This window comes from Phacochoerus africanus, chromosome 10, assembly GCF_016906955.1.
Source record: "Phacochoerus africanus isolate WHEZ1 chromosome 10, ROS_Pafr_v1, whole genome shotgun sequence".
In the NCBI taxonomy this organism is placed as follows: domain Eukaryota; kingdom Metazoa; phylum Chordata; class Mammalia; order Artiodactyla; family Suidae; genus Phacochoerus; species Phacochoerus africanus.
In genome coordinates, this window is record NC_062553.1 from 997,657 (window position 1) to 1,013,922 (window position 16,266).

The 16,266-nt window shown below is 63.8% G+C and overlaps 1 protein-coding gene and 1 non-coding gene across 6 annotated transcripts in view; both read left to right on the plus strand.

Moving 5' to 3' along the window:
• NSD2 (nuclear receptor binding SET domain protein 2) overlaps nt 1-16,086 on the plus strand; it is a 77,801-nt gene extending 61,715 nt beyond the window's left edge. For 3 of the 5 annotated variants that reach the window (XM_047798319.1, XM_047798320.1, XM_047798317.1), the window contains exons 13-22: nt 1,300-1,479; nt 1,653-1,809; nt 1,938-2,143; nt 2,786-2,889; nt 3,948-4,217; nt 5,162-5,278; nt 11,105-11,246; nt 11,388-11,494; nt 11,892-12,096; nt 12,778-16,086. In XM_047798319.1, coding sequence (XP_047654275.1) covers nt 1,300-1,479; nt 1,653-1,809; nt 1,938-2,143; nt 2,786-2,889; nt 3,948-4,217; nt 5,162-5,278; nt 11,105-11,246; nt 11,388-11,494; nt 11,892-12,096; nt 12,778-13,049 — 1,760 coding nt within the window. In that variant the 3' untranslated portion in view covers nt 13,050-16,086. Of the gene's footprint in view, nt 1-1,299; nt 1,480-1,652; nt 1,810-1,937; nt 2,144-2,785; nt 2,890-3,947; nt 4,218-5,161; nt 5,279-11,104; nt 11,247-11,387; nt 11,495-11,891; nt 12,097-12,777 lie in introns of those variants that run through there. The other 2 variants (XR_007137431.1, XR_007137432.1) reach the window with 2 other exon arrangements.
• LOC125110425 (small Cajal body-specific RNA 23) lies at nt 10,898-11,021 on the plus strand. The gene has a single exon (XR_007130609.1). It is a non-coding gene; the product is annotated as a small Cajal body-specific RNA 23 (non-coding RNA).
• Nucleotides 16,087-16,266: the final 180 nt, after the last annotated feature.

Below are 16,266 nucleotides of genomic sequence, written 5' to 3' on the forward strand. Positions count from 1 at the left end.
ACTAGGAACCATGAGGTTGCGGGTTCGGTCCCTGCCCTTGCTCAGTGGGTTAAGGATCCGGCATTGCCGTGAGCTGTGGTGTAGGTTGCAGACGTGGCTCAGATCCTGCGTTGCTGTGGCTCTGGTGTAGGCCGGTGGCTACAGCTCCGATTCGACCCCTAGCCTGGGAACCTCCATATGCCGCGGGAGCGGCCCAAAGAAATAGCAAAAAAAAAAAAAAATACAAAAAAAAATAAATAAAAAAATAAAATCAGATCACATCTGGGTTTGCTGCGATAGGTCTGTGAGATTGGGGGGTGGCTTAGCTCACCTTTTAGCACGAGTGCTTCTCAGCCCGGCAATTCTGCCCTCCAGGGACCTGCAGCATGTCTGCAGAGGTCTCGGGCTACCTGCTGGCATCCAGCGGACGGAGGCTGGGGACGCACTGACCGTGGCACGGTGCCCAGGACGGTCCCCACAGGCCCAGAAGCCCTGGATGATGTTATTTCAGGATACAGTATCTTTGTTTTTATTTTTATTTATTTATTTATTTTTGCCTTTTCTAGGGCGGCTCCCGTGGCATATGGAGGTTCCCAGGCTGGGGGTCCAATCAGAGCTGTAGCTGCCCAGCCTACACTACAGCCACAGCAACTCGGGATCTGAGCCCTGTCTGCGACCTACACCACAGCTCAGGGCAACCCTGGATCCTTAACCCACTTTGCAAGGCCAGGGATCGAACCCGCAACCTCATGGTTCCTGGTTGGGTTTGTTTGCACTGAGCCGCAATGGGAATGCCAAGAGTACAGCATCTTTAAAAAATTTTTTTTGAATTTTTGGCTGAGGCATGCAGTGGCTTGGTAATGGGATCTTAGTGCCCAGACCGGAGACCCAACCTGGGCCACGGCAGTGCGGGTGCTGAGTCCCAACCAGTAGCCACCAGGGAGCTCCCAGGATACAGCATTTTTATTTTATTTTGTTTGGCCGCACCCACGGCCTATGGAGATTCCCGGGCCGGGGATCAAACCCATGCCGCCGCAGAGACGATGCTGGATCTGCAGCTGGCTGCACCACAGCGGGAACTCCAGGATACAGCATTTCAAGTGCTCGATGGCTTCCTGACATCCTCTGGAGTCCCCTTGGCCTTGAGGAAGTGTGTTTTCATGTCATCTGACAAATCTTCTTCTCTCCTGTCGGGGTGCTTTTCGCATCAGCTGCTTGAGGTGTATTTCAACAGCGGCCTTGTAGGCGCAGACGCGGGGAGCCTCACCCGTCTCTGGTCGCATGTTCACGGTCCCGGCATCTGGGGGTGTCTGCCTGCAGGTAAAATGATGCGTTGCGTCCGCTGCCCGGTCGCCTACCACAGCGGGGACGCGTGTCTGGCAGCGGGCTGCTCCGTGATCGCCTCCCACAGCATCATCTGCACGGCCCACTTCACCGCCCGGAAGGGCAAGCGGCACCACGCCCACGTCAACGTGAGCTGGTGCTTCGTGTGCTCCAAAGGTGAGGGGCGGCGCGGGCGGGTCCCCGCGTTTGCGCGCGCCGCGCCCTCTGGGGCTTCTGCGCCACCCGCAGCCGTGTCGCAGACAGACGGGGGCCCGCGGCGCCTGGCGTCCTAGGGTCAGGCGGGCCCGGGCCGCAGGGCCGGGCTAAGTGGCCGCCGCCGCCCTCCGCAGGGGGAAGCCTGCTGTGCTGCGAGTCCTGCCCCGCCGCCTTCCACCCCGACTGCCTCAACATCGAGATGCCGGACGGCAGCTGGTTCTGCAACGACTGCAGGGCCGGGAAGAAGCTGCACTTCCAGGACGTCGTCTGGGTGAAGCTGGGCAACTACAGGTGTGGGCAGTAGCCGCCGTGCTCTTTCTCCTTGTTCCGTCTGCTTTTACTTTACAGAACTTAAACTCTGCAGCTGTTGTCACTCTCTCTGAAGAGTCTGTGAACCCTGTTTTTAATATTTATAATAGATGGTGGCCGGCAGAAGTTTGCCATCCCAAAAATGTTCCCCCAAATATTCAGAAAATGAAGCACGAGATTGGAGAATTCCCTGTGTTTTTCTTTGGGTCTAAAGATTATTACTGGACGCATCAGGCGCGAGCGTTCCCGTACATGGAGGGGGACCGGGGCAGCCGCTACCAGGGGGTCAGAGGGATCGGAAGAGTCTTCAAAAACGGTACGGAGCTTCCCAGGTGGACAGAAACAGCGAGCTCGGGGGCCTTCGTAGTCCTGGCTCTGCTCTCGAGGGTTCGGTTTGTGTAGAACGCGCTGGCCTCAGCACTCTGGCTGCTTCCAGCCGGGAAGGGGGTTTGCAGGCGGACGCGTTGAGGCAGAGAGTGGGGGGCGCTTGGTGACGTGGAACGCGGGGGGCGGGGACCCGCCAGCCTCGCGAGCGCAGGTCGTGGCAGGCGGCTCAGGGTGCCTCACGCAGCCCTCCTCTGCGCTCGCCTCACCGGGACGGCTCGGCGAGGGGCCTCGCGCACGCTGGGCAAGAGGCTCTCAAAACTGACGCGAAGGGGGCGTGTTGAGACTGAGCGGGGGTGCGGCCTGAGTTCAGGGTTAGGTCGGGGGCAGGTGGCGCAGCTGGGACGTCCCACCTGCCAGGAGGCCTGGGGGCCGAGCATCCGGGGCCTCCCCAGGCGGCGCCCCCCCGGGCCCGCGTCCGTGGGGGACACGTGCAGCCCGCCGCCAGTGCTGTGGAAATGGGACACCCCTTAGCAGGGAGGTGAGGTCTCGACTGAGGGGGTTACGGTGCAGAGCTCCTGGGGTGGCTGTGCCGGTGCCAAAACCTCGCACTCACGTCTCACCGACTCCTTAGCGTTGCAAGAGGCTGAAGCTCGCTTCCGTGAGATCAAACTGCAGAGGGAGGCCCGAGAAACGCAGGAGAGCGAGCGCAGGCCCCCGCCCTACAAGCACATCAAGGTGAGCCTCCGGGGCGCTGCTGTGGGAGGCCCATCCGGGTCCCGGCCAGGCTGCCTGCAGCGGGAGGGGCGGAGGGCCGCGCTGACCCCAGGACAGAGCGCCAGTGCCGGTGGGGCCGTGTTCTGAGCACGGCGAGCCCAGAGCCCCCTGCGAGCCGGCGCCACGCACAGGACATGCCAGCCCCTGCTCATGGCTCCAGGGCTGTGTCTGCTGCTGAAATCCCGGTCCCTGTGGGTCCCCTGGAAGGAAGCGTCCCCTGTTGTAGTCTGTGTTCAGTCTCTTCTTCGGGCTGCGTTCCCACGAGTCGAATTCCTGGGTCCCAGAGGAAGGACCTGGGGCCCCTGAGCCCGGTTCCGGGTGGTTCTCCAGCGGCACAGGCTCCCCCAGGACGCTGACGAGGGCGTCTGGGCCCCGTTTCCCCAGCCCTGCTCGGCTCCACGCTAGTTTCTTTGCAGTCCTTTCTGCTGCTTGATTGGTTGGTCGCTCCTTAAAGAGGAGCTGCGGGTCCATCAGGGCAGAGGTGCCCCCGTGCCCACCTCTGCCTGCTTCTTCACAGGGGCTGCGAGGAGACGGGATCTTGGGGCATTTGCTGGGCGCCCGCACCACGTGGTCCCACTGGGCGCCCTCTTTCTGTGGGCACAGCCCGGCTCGTCCCATCAACAGAGAGCCCGGAGTTCCCGTCGCAGCTCAGTGGTTAACAAATCTGACTAGGAACCATGAGGGTGTGGGTTCGATCCCTGGCCTCGCTCAGTGGGTTGAGGAGCCGGCGTGGCCGTGAGCTGTGGTGTGGGTGGCAGACGCGACTCAGATCCGTGTTGCTGTGGCTCTGGCGCAGGCCGGCGGCTCCAGCTCCGATGAGACCCCCCCCAGCCTGGGAACCACCCTGTGCCGGAGGTACGGCCCTGAAAAGACCAAAGGACAAAAGACAAAAGCCCAGAGCTGTGACGAGGCGGCAAGGGGGCACGGGGACGGGGAGGGCTGCAGGTCCCGCAGGAGGCCGGGCCCCGGGGCAGGGTGGCGGCCGGGGCGTGCGGGCTGAGGCGCCGGCTCTCCGCCAGGTGAACAAGCCGTACGGCAGAGCCCAGATCCACACGGCGGACATCTCCGAGATCCCCAAGTGCAACTGCAAGCCCACCGACGAGAACCCCTGCGGCCTCGACTCGGAGTGTCTGAACCGGATGCTGATGTTCGAGTGCCACCCCCAGGTGTGCCCGGCCGGCGCGTTCTGCCAGAACCAGTGCTTCACCAAGCGCCAGTACCCGGAGACCAAGATCATCAAGACGGACGGCAAAGGCTGGGGCCTGGTGGCCAAGAGGGACATCCGGAAGGTGCGTGCGCGTCCCCGGGGCCGTCAGGTGCGTGGGGGGGCGGCTCCTCCAGCCTTTTCTGTGAGTTTGATGAAACGTCACGGGAGGGACGCCTGTGAAGGTAGAGACGCGTGAAGTCCCCGAAGACGCGCCTCCGCTCGGAACTCTGATGGCTGCTGGCGGCAGAGAGAGGTTCGGGAGGGAGGCAGGCTGAGGCGGCTGCTGAGCCGAGCAGCTGCATCTGGGGCCCGGGGACGGCGCGGAACCAGGTTAGGAGGTGACGGGGACGCGCGCAGCCCGCCCCCGCCCTCAGACTGGGGCGCGGACTTGCCTGCCCGGTGCAGCCGTGCGCGCGGCTGTGGCCCGGGGTGGCCGGCCTCAGACCCAGGGCCGTCCTCGGCCCGACCCTCAGCAGTCCTGCTCCTCCTCCTGCCTTGACGGCTGTCCATCCCGGCTCTCGCGGGCGAGGCTGCCACCGTCTTGCCAGCCCTTCCCCGTGGGCACTTGCCTTTGGGGCCGGGTCCTGGGGGAGCTGGAGGGCCACTCCGGGGTCCCTGGGACACAGGGCACACCAGGGAGCGAAGTGGGGTCGCTGTATGAAAAAGACGTTAGCTGGAGTTCCCGCGGGGCTCCGTGGAGACGAATCTGATGACGGGCATCCGTGAGGACGCAGGTGCCATCCCTGGCCTTGCTCGGTGGGTTGAGGATCCGGCACTACTGTGGCTGTGGTGCAGGCCGGCGGCCACAGCTCCGATTCGACCCCTAGCCTGGGAGCCTCCGTCTGTCGTGGGTGCGGCCCAAGAAATGCAGACAGACATAAATGGCAACGGAAAGACGTGGGCAGGTCTTCCCCCGCAACCCCTGGCCCACGGGGCCATCTGCTCGCTCCCGCTGCGGGCACCCAGGCTCTGGGGCGGAGGGGCGGCTGCTGAGCTGCCGGCCCTCATCGCGGCCTCCCGTCGCAGGGCGAGTTCGTGAACGAGTACGTCGGGGAGCTGATCGACGAGGAGGAGTGCATGGCCCGCATCAGGCGCGCGCAGGAGCACGACATCACCCACTTCTACATGCTCACCATCGACAAGGTACGGCCCGCGGGCGCCGAGGGCTCCCAGCCCCGCCCCATCTTCCGAGGCCCTTCGAGCCTCCAGGGTGCATCCTGCGTCCCACGGAGGCCGGCAGGGCTACCGGCCCGTCCGCAGGTCCGGGCGTGACTGCCTCCCAGGGTCCAGCCGAGCCTCTTTGCGGGTGTGGCTTCCCCAAAGCCCAGGCTGGTCAGCGGTTTGGGACACTGATCCGCTGGCGGGCCCGTGCTCTCAGAAGGCGGACGAGAGCATTTGTCCCGGGCGCCAAGGGGCACGTCTGGGCCACTGGATGCCCGATGGGCAGGCCCGTGCCAGTAGCTCCTTTGGTGACACAGGCACCTCAGGGGGTGGCACATTTACACTCCCTCCTGCCCCCCTGCTTTTGGGGAGGTGAGGGAGGCGGTGTAATTTTCCTGTGTGGAAACCCTGGGCCTTCCGTGCTTAGAGTCTAAACCTGAACCACTTGTACGTTTTGAAAAGCGCCGGGCTGACGACTTCACGCGCACGTGGGTCCCTGATGGGACCACGCGCTCTGGGCCCCGCGGTGAAGCAAGGGCAGGCGACGACACACGGCAGATACCTCGGCTGCCTCCTGCCAGGACAGCCCTGCCCACGGGTGCCCAGACACCGCGGAACAAGATCTCCCAGGCAGACCCCACGTGGGAGGCCTGCTTTGGGTGAGACCCTGCGGTGCTAAGACTGAGTCTGAAAGAAGGTGTTAATGAGTGTGTTAGAAGCGATTAAAGCCATAAAGGTGGATTTCGAGGCAGAGGAGGAGAAGGAGACGTTGAGGGACGCAGATGAGGCAGGTTTCAGCAAACAGCTAAAACTGGGAGTTGCCACATGGCCGCTGAGTGGAGGGTTAGGAGAATTGGGTAGAGGAGTTCCCGTTGCGGTGCAGCAGAAACCGATCCAACTAGGAACCGTGAGGGTGCGGGTTTGATCCTGGGCCTCCCTCAGTGGGTTAAGGATCCTGCGTTGCCGTGAGCTGTGGTGTGTGTAGGTCGCAGACAGCTCAGATCCCGCGTTGCTGTGGCTGTGGTGTAGGCCGGGGGCTGCAGCTCTGATTTGACCCCTAGTAGCCTGGGAAGCTCCATACGCTTCGGGTGTGGCCCTAAGAAGCAAAAGAAAAAAAAAGAAAAGAAAAAAAAGAAAGAAAAAGAAAAATTAGGTAGCAACAGAGAAGGATATGCATTGGAGACCACGTTGGAGAAACTAGGTCTCGGCACAGGAAGCAAAGCAGGGACTCAGCGGCAGAAGTTACAGGACGTGGAAGACAGAAACATTCAGCAGATGTTCCAGAAGGGAAATGAGAGTCCTGGGCGAGGCAGTGTGGAAAAAGAGTTTTCTGGAGTCTGATGGGGATCGCCCTGTGGATGACGCTGACCAAGTTTTGCGCAGGATAGTTTAAGACACATCTATACCTAGATGTGTCGTTGTTGTTTTTGTTTTTTTAAAAAAAGACCTGTAAAGGCGCTCCTGTCGTGGCTCAGCAAAAACGAATCCGGCTAGCGTCCATGAGGACACAGGATCCGTCCCTGGCCTCGCTCAGTGGGTTAAGGATCCGGTGTTGCTGTGAGCTGAAGTGTAGGTTGCAGACGCGGCTCGGATCCTCTGGCTGTGGCTGTGGCCTGGAAACTTACATATGCCACGGGTGCGGCCCTAAAAAGACAAAAACGCAGAGACGGAATTCCCTGGTGGCCTAGAGGTTAGGAACTTGGTGTTGTCACCACAGTGGTGGGGGTTCGAACCCCTGGTCCAGGAGCTTCCATGTGCTGCAGCTGTGGCCCGAAGCACAAGAAACCCCCCCAAAACTTAGCAAGACCTCCCCCAGGAGGGTGGCCTTGGCTGTATTAACATCAGGTAAGACCATGTGGAAGGAGGCAGCACTAAGCTGAGAAGGGGCACTCACTGAATGGTGACACCCACCAGGCTGGTTATGGCTGCACAGGAGACTGAAGGAGCAGGCGTGCGTCAGGCAGCCTGGAGGGACCAGAAAGCAGTGCCACAGCGCCGAGGAAGCAGGCAGGGGTTGGCGCACGGTGGCCCCCGTCCATGCAGTGCAGATCTCTGCACGGGATTCTGCTGGAGCCTTGATTCCGCCCGAGCACACACCCTGCGCCTTCCGTGAAACCAGGGCCAGACGGACTCAGCTCCTGAAAGCGCCTCCGAGAGCCACCGAAGGCGCCTCCCAGCTCCCCCCGAGCCGAGCCTGCTCCCAGCCCACCTGCGAGTTTGACCAGGCGCCGTGGGGAAAGGAGGGCTGGGGTCCTGGAGAGCTGTGGTGCCAGGGCTCAGAAGGACCCTCTGCCAAGAGTGGGGCGGCTTTCCATGGGGCAGAGGAGGGCTGCAGAGCTGTGGCCGGCAGGTGACACAGAGCAGGGAGCCTGAGACAGGCAACCCAGTGCACCTCCCCGGCTCCAGCCAGCAGCTGCTCCAGGAAGCCCCACACGTGTGGAGGCGGGTGGTGAGGAGCCCGGGAAGCTCCCGGCAGGTGCAGAGACGGGCCGCCAAGCTTAGTCCCCCAGCAGCCTGCACCAGCGTGAGGAATCAGACAGCGAGTCGGCGAGGAGAGCGGAGCATGAGGGAAGAAAAAGGCAAAAGCGTTTCTGCAGTCAGGCCTGAGCCGCCTGGAGCAGCACAGGAGGGTGGAAAGCACGGGGCAGAGGCGGGACGGTGCTGCCCGGGGCGGGTGCGGAGGGCTTGTGAGTGACCGCAGGCCCGCGGCAGTGGCTGAGGGTCAGAACGTTCCAGGGAAGTTCAAGCAGGTAAGAGCCTAGGTCTTGAAAGAATAGCCTGTGTTTTAGGAGAAACCCATCAAGAATGGTCGACAGAACAAGTGAGTATCTTACTACAGTTATTAGAGGAGTTCCAGCATGGCTGGGCAGTGACAAACCCGACTAACATCTACGAGGATTCAGGTTCGATCCCTGGCCTCGCCCCGTGGGTTAAGAATCCGGGAATCCAGCGTTGCTGTGAGCTGTGCTGTAGGTCGCAGACGCGGCTCGGATCCCGCGTGGCTGTGGCTCTGGCGGAGGCCGGCGGCTGCAGCTCCGATTGGACCCCTAGCCTGGGAACCTCCATATGCTGCAGGTGCAGCCCTAGGAAGCAAAGTAAAAATAAAATAATTAGACATGACAACCCTTTGGCTAGCGAACCCAAAAAACTGAGTTCCGTGTAAGAGGAACAGCCATCCTGAGGCTTGTCACAGTGGAACCCCGTGCCTGAGCACAGAGTAGGGCCGGAAGAATTCTCGAGGAAAGCCTGAACTGGAGCCGCCTCTGCAGCCAGGCAGCTCTCAGGTGTCAGTGTCCGCAGAGCGAGGCGGAGGACACGAGAGCCGAGGGGCTGCTTGGGAGGAACGTGCCGCTGGAGGAGTCCGGGTGCCGGGAGGCGTCCGCTGAAGCGCCAGCAAAGGGGCCGTGGTTTGTGCCCAGGCAGTGGCGCCTCCTCCCGGAGACGGGAGCGCAGAGCGGCCCGTGCTTGATCTGACGCCCAGGAGTCCGAGCTGGGGCACCCCGTGAGAGGAGGTCCAGCGCTTTAAGGAGGAAGGCAAGAACGCCGCTGATTGAAATCGGGCTGTAAGGGTGGCCGGAGGACGCGCTGGCCATGAAGTGGGCCCGTGGACGGCGCCACAGGGACAGGCCAAGAACATTCCACACGGGCCTGTGTGTCCTGAGACGGGCAGCCAGCAGCGGAAAGAACCGTTCCCAGCACGGCGGGAGGGGAAACGTGCGCGTACGGCTTAAAACCCACACGCACAAGCGGGACAGGCGGATGTGTTAGAGCCGTGCCCCACATGAGTCACATCTGTCCAAAGGAATTAGCCATCCGACTGGTCACCCAGTCCTACGTCTCCGTGTGTCTCGAGAGACGGATTCTGGAAGGTTGGAGAACGGGACTGTTCACAAGGCCGGGCCGTGGAATCATGGCCAGAGCGTCTGGGATGAGGCAGGTTCGGGGCCCAGCGTTGTGCGGGCCGCGCCCCCAGCGAGCCAGCAGCCGCTCCCCCGACGCGGCCCACGGGGAAGGCCCCTCTGAGACCTGCGGTGAGCACTGACCGGGAAGGAGGAAGGTCAGGACGGCCTCGGAGACAACGCACGAGTAGGAAGTGAGGAAAAGAAGCCGGGGCCAGAGGGGGCGCAGAGCAGTCCCTTCTAAAGCCACTGGGGACGGTGCCCCTGATTTTCAGGGGTAAACCTCAGGCTACTCTGGGGACCTGGGGCACAGGCAGCCCCCGTGCCCAGGGGGCTGGGATGCACGTTGACAGAGCACCGAGAGCCGGGGCCTGATCCTGCCGCAGACGCCTCGGGAGTCGGGGCAGCAAGAGACGCCGTGGGGGCGAAGGCTCTGCGAACCGGCCGCGGCAGCCGCACTGGCGCTGGACCCGGAAGCCCGAGCAGGCGCGCTGGCCGCCGCCGCCACCACCGGCGCCCAGGGGCCCGCTCTCCCTGCTCCCTCGTACGCAGAAGCACACAAACAGCCAGAGCACACGTGTGGAAATGGAGAAGCCCTGGGCCCCGGGGGATGTCGAAGGTGCCATCCGCCGGGGCGCACAGCGCGTTCCTGGCCGCGAGACGAAGTGTTTGCGCCGACACGCACCTTCTGAAATGGACACGTTCCCTGTGGTCGCAGCCCAGCGCTCGCCGCTGAGAAACAAAGCCCGACAGGCAACGCCGAGGCCCGCGTAGGGCAGTCAGGCTGCAGGACCGGCCCGGCTGAGGGAGGACCACTTCTGGGAGGCGTTGGGCGCAATCATGGCGGTGCGGTGGCCCCAGCCTGGTGACAGGGATGGCCCGGCAGAGCTCCTGTCTGACTTGGGGGCCAAGCCCTGCGTGCAGGAAGCAGCCAGAGTTTTCGGGGGGGGGGGTTCTGTGAGGCTGAGATGCAGGCGTGATCTCGTGAGAAGGCTTTGTCCGCGTAGCTGTCAAGGTGCTCAGCACGCGGAGCGCGTCTGCAGAGCACGAAGGAGAGGCCGGGCGGCAGGCGGCGCCCTGCAGACGGCAGCGCGAGGATGGCACACAGCAGGGCTCGGTGCTGCCTTCTGCCTGCAGAGCAGCAGCCAGAGACGACCCGGGCGGCCCTCTGGGGCAGGGAGCCTGGCCAGCGTTTCGGGGCCGAGCCCCTGGGGCGTCTGTGTCCACACACGTCTGTCCCCACGTGTGGCTATGACCCTAAGTGCGGCTCTGTTCTCACAGGGCTGCTCCTGTCGGGGCCGTAGCTCTGTGGCCGGTGGAAGGACCTTTGGGGTGAGGAGGCCGGGTCTGCCCCGGCTCATCCGCCGTCCCCCGAGTACACCCCATCCTGGGCTTCCCGCCATGGGCCTGCCCAGGCTCCGGGCGCCCGCGTGACAGCGGGTGGTTCCTGGGAGCTCGGGGGCAGGCCCGCAGCCTCCCGTCTGTGGCCCTCACGGCTGTTGCCCAGGTGGCCCGTCGGCGTCTCAAGGCTGTTCTGGCGTGAGGTGCCCCTCCCATCAGCAGTGCAGCCTCGCGGCTCGGGTGGGGTGGGGGGGAGAGGCCAGCTGTCACTGCCCGGTGACGGGGCGTCTCCTCCCTTGCTGGCCTGTCCGGGCGGCCGGATCCTGTGCTCGCGAGCGGGCTGCCCTCTGGCGGGGGTGCTGGGCCCCCGGGCACTCGGTCTTCTCCACGTGGTCCTGACCTGCCCCCCGGGAGCCAGAGAAACAGGACTGGTTTGGGGGTTCCCGTGCGAGGTGACACGGGAGACCACGGTTCCCAGTGCGACACGGGAAGACGCCTGCTACGTGTGTGACGGCTGAGCGGTGCCGCGCGCGTCGCTGCTGCTTGAAACCTGAGTTGTACCTTCCAGGACCGTATAATTGACGCCGGCCCCAAAGGAAACTATTCCCGATTTATGAATCACAGCTGCCAGCCCAACTGCGAGACCCTCAAGTGGACCGTGAACGGCGACACCCGCGTGGGCCTCTTCGCTGTGTGCGACATTCCCGCAGGTACCGTGCGGTGGGGCCTCCCGCCTGGGTGGAGGGGGAGCCCGGGACTCAGGCGGGAGGGGCCAGCCGCGCGGCCCAGGCGCTCCCGGTGGGGCTGGATGAGGGCGGCGGTCCCAGCGCACCTGGTCCCTCCGCCCCCAGGGACAGAGCTGACCTTTAACTACAACCTCGACTGTCTGGGCAACGAGAAGACGGTCTGTCGGTGCGGGGCCTCCAACTGCAGCGGCTTCCTCGGGGACAGGCCCAAGGTGAGTCACCGCGCCGTGACCGGCGGGGCCGGTGCAGGGAGGGGGGGCGCGAGGCCGGCCAGACGTGAGGCTGTGCGTCCCAGGGCGCCTCGGAAATCCCGAACCAGGGCGGACCCCGGGGCCTGCGCCGCTGCAGCCCAGGGGCAGTCGCGCTCTCTCCGTGAGGTTTTTAACGGAAAGAACCGGGACTGCCCTGGGTGGGGGGAGCCCTCCGTGGCCTGTGTGTGGGCGCGGCAGGCCCCAGAGGCACCACATGGGCAGCCGGTGTCCTGTCCCCCCGCATGCAGTATGTGCCTGTCCCCGGGGCTGCAGGAAGCCCTCCATGTCAGGCCGCGTCCAGGTTCCTGGGCTCCCAACCCCGACGGTCGCCCTCAGCGAGCTGTACTCTCCTCCCCAGACCTCGGCAGCCCTGTCCTCGGAGGACAAGGGTAAAAGGGCCAAGAAGAGGATGAGGAGGCGCCGCTCGAAGGGCGAGGGCAAGAAGCGGTCTGAGGACGAGTGCTTCCGCTGCGGCGACGGCGGCCAGCTGGTGCTGTGCGACCGCAAGTCCTGCACCAAGGCCTACCACCTGCCCTGCCTGGGCCTCGGCAAGCGGCCCTTCGGTGGGTCCCGGGCGGCCCACGGGTGGGGGCCCGGCCAAGCCGTGGGGGGCGGGGCTGCGCCTTCCAGGGACCCGTGAGTGACCGTCACCTCGGGGGTGGGGGGAGGGGCTCCCCAAGCAGCCGAAAGGTGGCTGAACAGCAGAGACCCCCGCGTGGCCGAGATGGCAGGGCAAGGCCGGCACCGCGGACGGATGTTGTCCTGAAGGCTCTGGGGCGGGTGCCAGAGAGGCCGGCCGCGGTGGGTGGCCACCGGGAGCCTCCAGGCCTCCGAGCACCGGCTCCTCGTTCCTGTGTAGCCACCTGCCCAGCCCGAGTTGAGCAGCTCTTTCAACCATGGACGTGGGTTTTTTTTTTTGTCTTTTTGCCATTTCTTGGGCCGCTCCCGCGGCATATGGAGGTTCCCAGGCGAGGGGTCCAATCGGAGCTGCAGCCACCGGCCTACGCCAGAGCCACAGCCACGCGGGATCCGGGCAGTGTCTGCCACCTACACCACAGCTCACGGCAACGCCGGATCGATCCCCAACCCACGGAGCAAGGCCAGGGATCGAACCCGCACCGGCATGGTTCCCAGTTGGGTCCGTTAACCCCTGGGCCACGACGGGACCTCCAGACCGTGGACGTGTTTGCGTGTTTAAAAGTCTTGCTCCATCACTTGTCTGGTAACACCTTGTTTCCTTGCAGGGAAGTGGGAGTGTCCCTGGCATCACTGTGACGTGTGTGGCAAACCCTCCACTTCATTTTGCCACTTCTGCCCCAATTCCTTCTGCAAGGACCACCAGGACGGGACGGCCTTCGGCTCCACCCAGGACGGGCGGTCGTTCTGCGCGGAGCACGACCTGAGGGCAGAGCCGGCCAGAAGCGCCCAGACCGAGCAGCCCTGCCCGGAGCCCGCCAAGCCCAAGGGCAGGAGGTGGCGGCGGCGGTGCTGGCGCAGGGTCACAGAAGGCAAATAGCGCCAGGCCGCGGCTCCGTCGGATCAGGGGCAGCCCTGTGGGTAGAGGGCCAGACGTGGGACCGGCCCGCAGGACGCGGCCTGCAGCCACCAGGACGGACGCACAGGCCTCCTGGGGAGGGAGCGCCTCCCCCACTGAGCCGTCTCCGCAGCGCAGCGCCCGCACTGACGGCCGTCCGGCCACGTGGCTCCCGCCGTGCTGCGGGCGGTCCAGGACAGACGCCTCACTACACAGCCTCACGGCCACGGCCAACTTGAATCTCCGGGTGTCGGCGTCCCTCCCGCCTGTGTCTTTAGGGTCAAGTGATGACTGAACAGTCACTGGCGTGTGAAATGTTCTTACTTCACCCGGACCGGCCAGAGGAAGTAGTCTCTTTCCCAAGAACCCTTGAATCTCCACGCTGTCACCTGGCCTGCTCACCTCCTGCCGTCACTCGGGAGGGAGAGACCGGGGGCCCTGGCGGAGACTCAGACCCCAAACTCCTCGGAAACCACGGTTCTGATGATTTTGCTTTTATGGAACAGACGTATGATTTTTTTGTACTAACGCAAAGTTTTCCTCCAGATGCTTCTTTTCCCTCCTTGTGAGCAGCAGCCCAGGACGGGGGGGAGGGGGCAGCGTCGTGTCGTGAGGCCCCGCAGGTGCCCCCCCGCCGCCGCCGCCGCCGCCGCCGCCCCGGCCCGGCCCTCACAGCGCAGGCTGGCGGGGCTGCCTCCCTGAGGTTCCTCCTAAAGTTTGTGTACTTTTGCAGTTGGCTTTTCTTGACCAGTTTCTGGCTTTTATTTTCAATATATTTTTGCTAAACTGTTTCACAAATCACCACCGACTGAGATGCGTATTTACTGATGCGTCCTGAGTTCTCGCAGCAGCAGGGACGAGCGCCGTGGGTGTGGCCCCCGCTCAGCTGTGTCAAGTGACAACTTAAGGAACCAGTCTGCCTGGGCCCTGCCCCGCGGTCCCTGGGGCCCGTCACACAGCAGGGCTGCGGGGTGCTCAGGACCCGAGCTCGCGGGCAACGTGCAAGTCCAGGACTCGCTTTCGGGCTGAGGAGAGACCCAGCGCTCAGGACCACGGCCGTCGCACGGGACCCCTTCGCCTGCGGGTCTGTTCCCGGGAAACGCGGCTGCCCGGGGCCGACGTCCAGGGCTCGGGGACCTGCCTGCGGGGCACGACCCCGCAGTTCCCACTGACTCTGAGCTGTCCACCGGCCTGGCCCCAGGACGCCGGACACCCGCTTCCCGGGCCCTGGACGCTGGACGCGTCTCGCCAGGTGCCCGCGGGCCTGCCGGCCTCCACCCGCAGTGCGAGGGAAGGGGCCGCTCGGCAGCAGGTGCTTTTTCTCTGGCCCTTTCTTGACCGCGCCCGCGGCACGCGGGTGTTCTCACACCAGGGATGGAACCTGAGCCACAGCAGTGACGGTGCTGGATCCTTCTTCACCCCTCGGCCTTTTCTCAAGGTAACTAAAGGCATCGCTTCTGCAGAAAAGCTGACACGCGGGTCCTTGGAAACTGCTGCTGAGGCCTCCCCCTTGGACTGCAGGGGGTGCCCGGACCCCAGCTCCCTGCTTCCGTGGGGCTCTGACGGGCGCTGAGGCCTCTGCCAGGCCGTGACCCCGGGGAACGGCGTGCCTCGGGTGAGGTGCCCGGGCCTTGCGGGCACAACTGGGAGAGCCTGTGACGGCGGCTGGCCCATGGCCCGTCAGTGGTGACCCTGGGAAAGTGACTGTACGTGGGACCGGGGGTACGTGCTTTGTCCTCAGTGAAGATGCTTCTGCACGTGGCTCAGTCATCCCGGAAGCCGCCTGCCTGGTGCAACGTGGGGACTGGGGAGGTTTTGGTTCAGACTCTAGTCTCCCTCGAGTGGTCGTAGGAAAATACTGGATTGACACACAGATTCCTGCTCCTCGTGCCCTGGACTTGGCCCAGCAGCATCCCTGCCCTGCACCCCGGGCGCCTGGCGCGGGCACGGCGGCCGTGGGAGCCCCTGGCCTTTAGAGCCCGGGGCTCGTGTCCTCTCCCGTCCTTTCCCAGCGAGGGGCTTGTGCGCAGCCGGGACCTCAAAGCTGGCTCTGCCGTGCGCTGTGGGGAACAGATTAATTTATTTTTGTATTTCCCAGGAGAATTTTGTGATTATTTCCAAATCCCTCTTTCTGGAGGAAGTGCTGGGACAGTTCAGACGGGGACGCCCTCTTTCCAAACTCTGTGAGCCTCCCAAGCAGATAACACTAACTTGAGCACGTGTAGAAAACCAGCGCAGGGATCGGAGTCCGACAGGCTTCGGAGCGGGAAGAGCCGAGCGGAGCTGGAAGGGAAGGGTCCTCCCGCCGGGCCGGGCCGGGCAGGGCCGGGCCCGGGGCTGGGGCCGGGGCCGCGCCTTTGCCTCTGTGCCTGAGGGGAGCTTCCTTGCCGGATGTGGTCCTTTCTGAAGGTCGGTCTCAGGTCTTGGTCAGTTATGCGAAGCAGAAACAAAACGAGAACTGCCCGAAAGCCTCGGGACGCCTTGCGTGCGGGCCGCAGGCTCACGTCCGATGCCGCGAGGACTCTGGTCACCGCCTCCCACTCAGGTCTGCGCTCCCAGCGCCTCCCCAGGCCTCGCCTTGGCGCAAACCGGGGTGCGGCGCCCGCCTTCGAGGACTGGCTTGTTTTCGGGAACGAGAGGAGCCCGTTTTCGTGAAAGGTGATGCAGACATCGCATCAGCTGCCAGATCCTTGATCCTGTGAGACACGCAGTGTCCCTGCGCCTCGCGGGGCCCTGCTGAGATGTGACGCGCCGGTCGGAAGCTAGACGCGAGCGCCGGCGCGCCTGCTGCCGTCTGGGCGCCACGGAGCCAGGCCGGGGCCCGCCTCGTGGGACTACCCAGGTGCTACCACCAGTTCAGAGAGACTTAAAAACTTGAAGTTCACTTCCGGGGGAGCCATGCTGAAATGTAGATTTGAGAATTGCCCGTTGGGGGGGGAAATAATAATAGCATTTAAGGAGAAATTCTGTTTGGAAAATTGTGTATGAGTATTTTTGTATTAAAAATGTCTAAAGGCTTCTTTCTTAAACTCATTTAATGTCACACGGCACTGTCAAGCTTGGGATCTTTCTCCATTTTCCCAGAGTCGCCAGCATCCATCGTCTTGAGGCGTCTGGCACAGCCCCCTGCTGTCACCAGAGGCCCTGGTGGCCTTGGAAGTAGGGCCGAGGTAGGTCCATCACACGAGCAGTCTTGGAA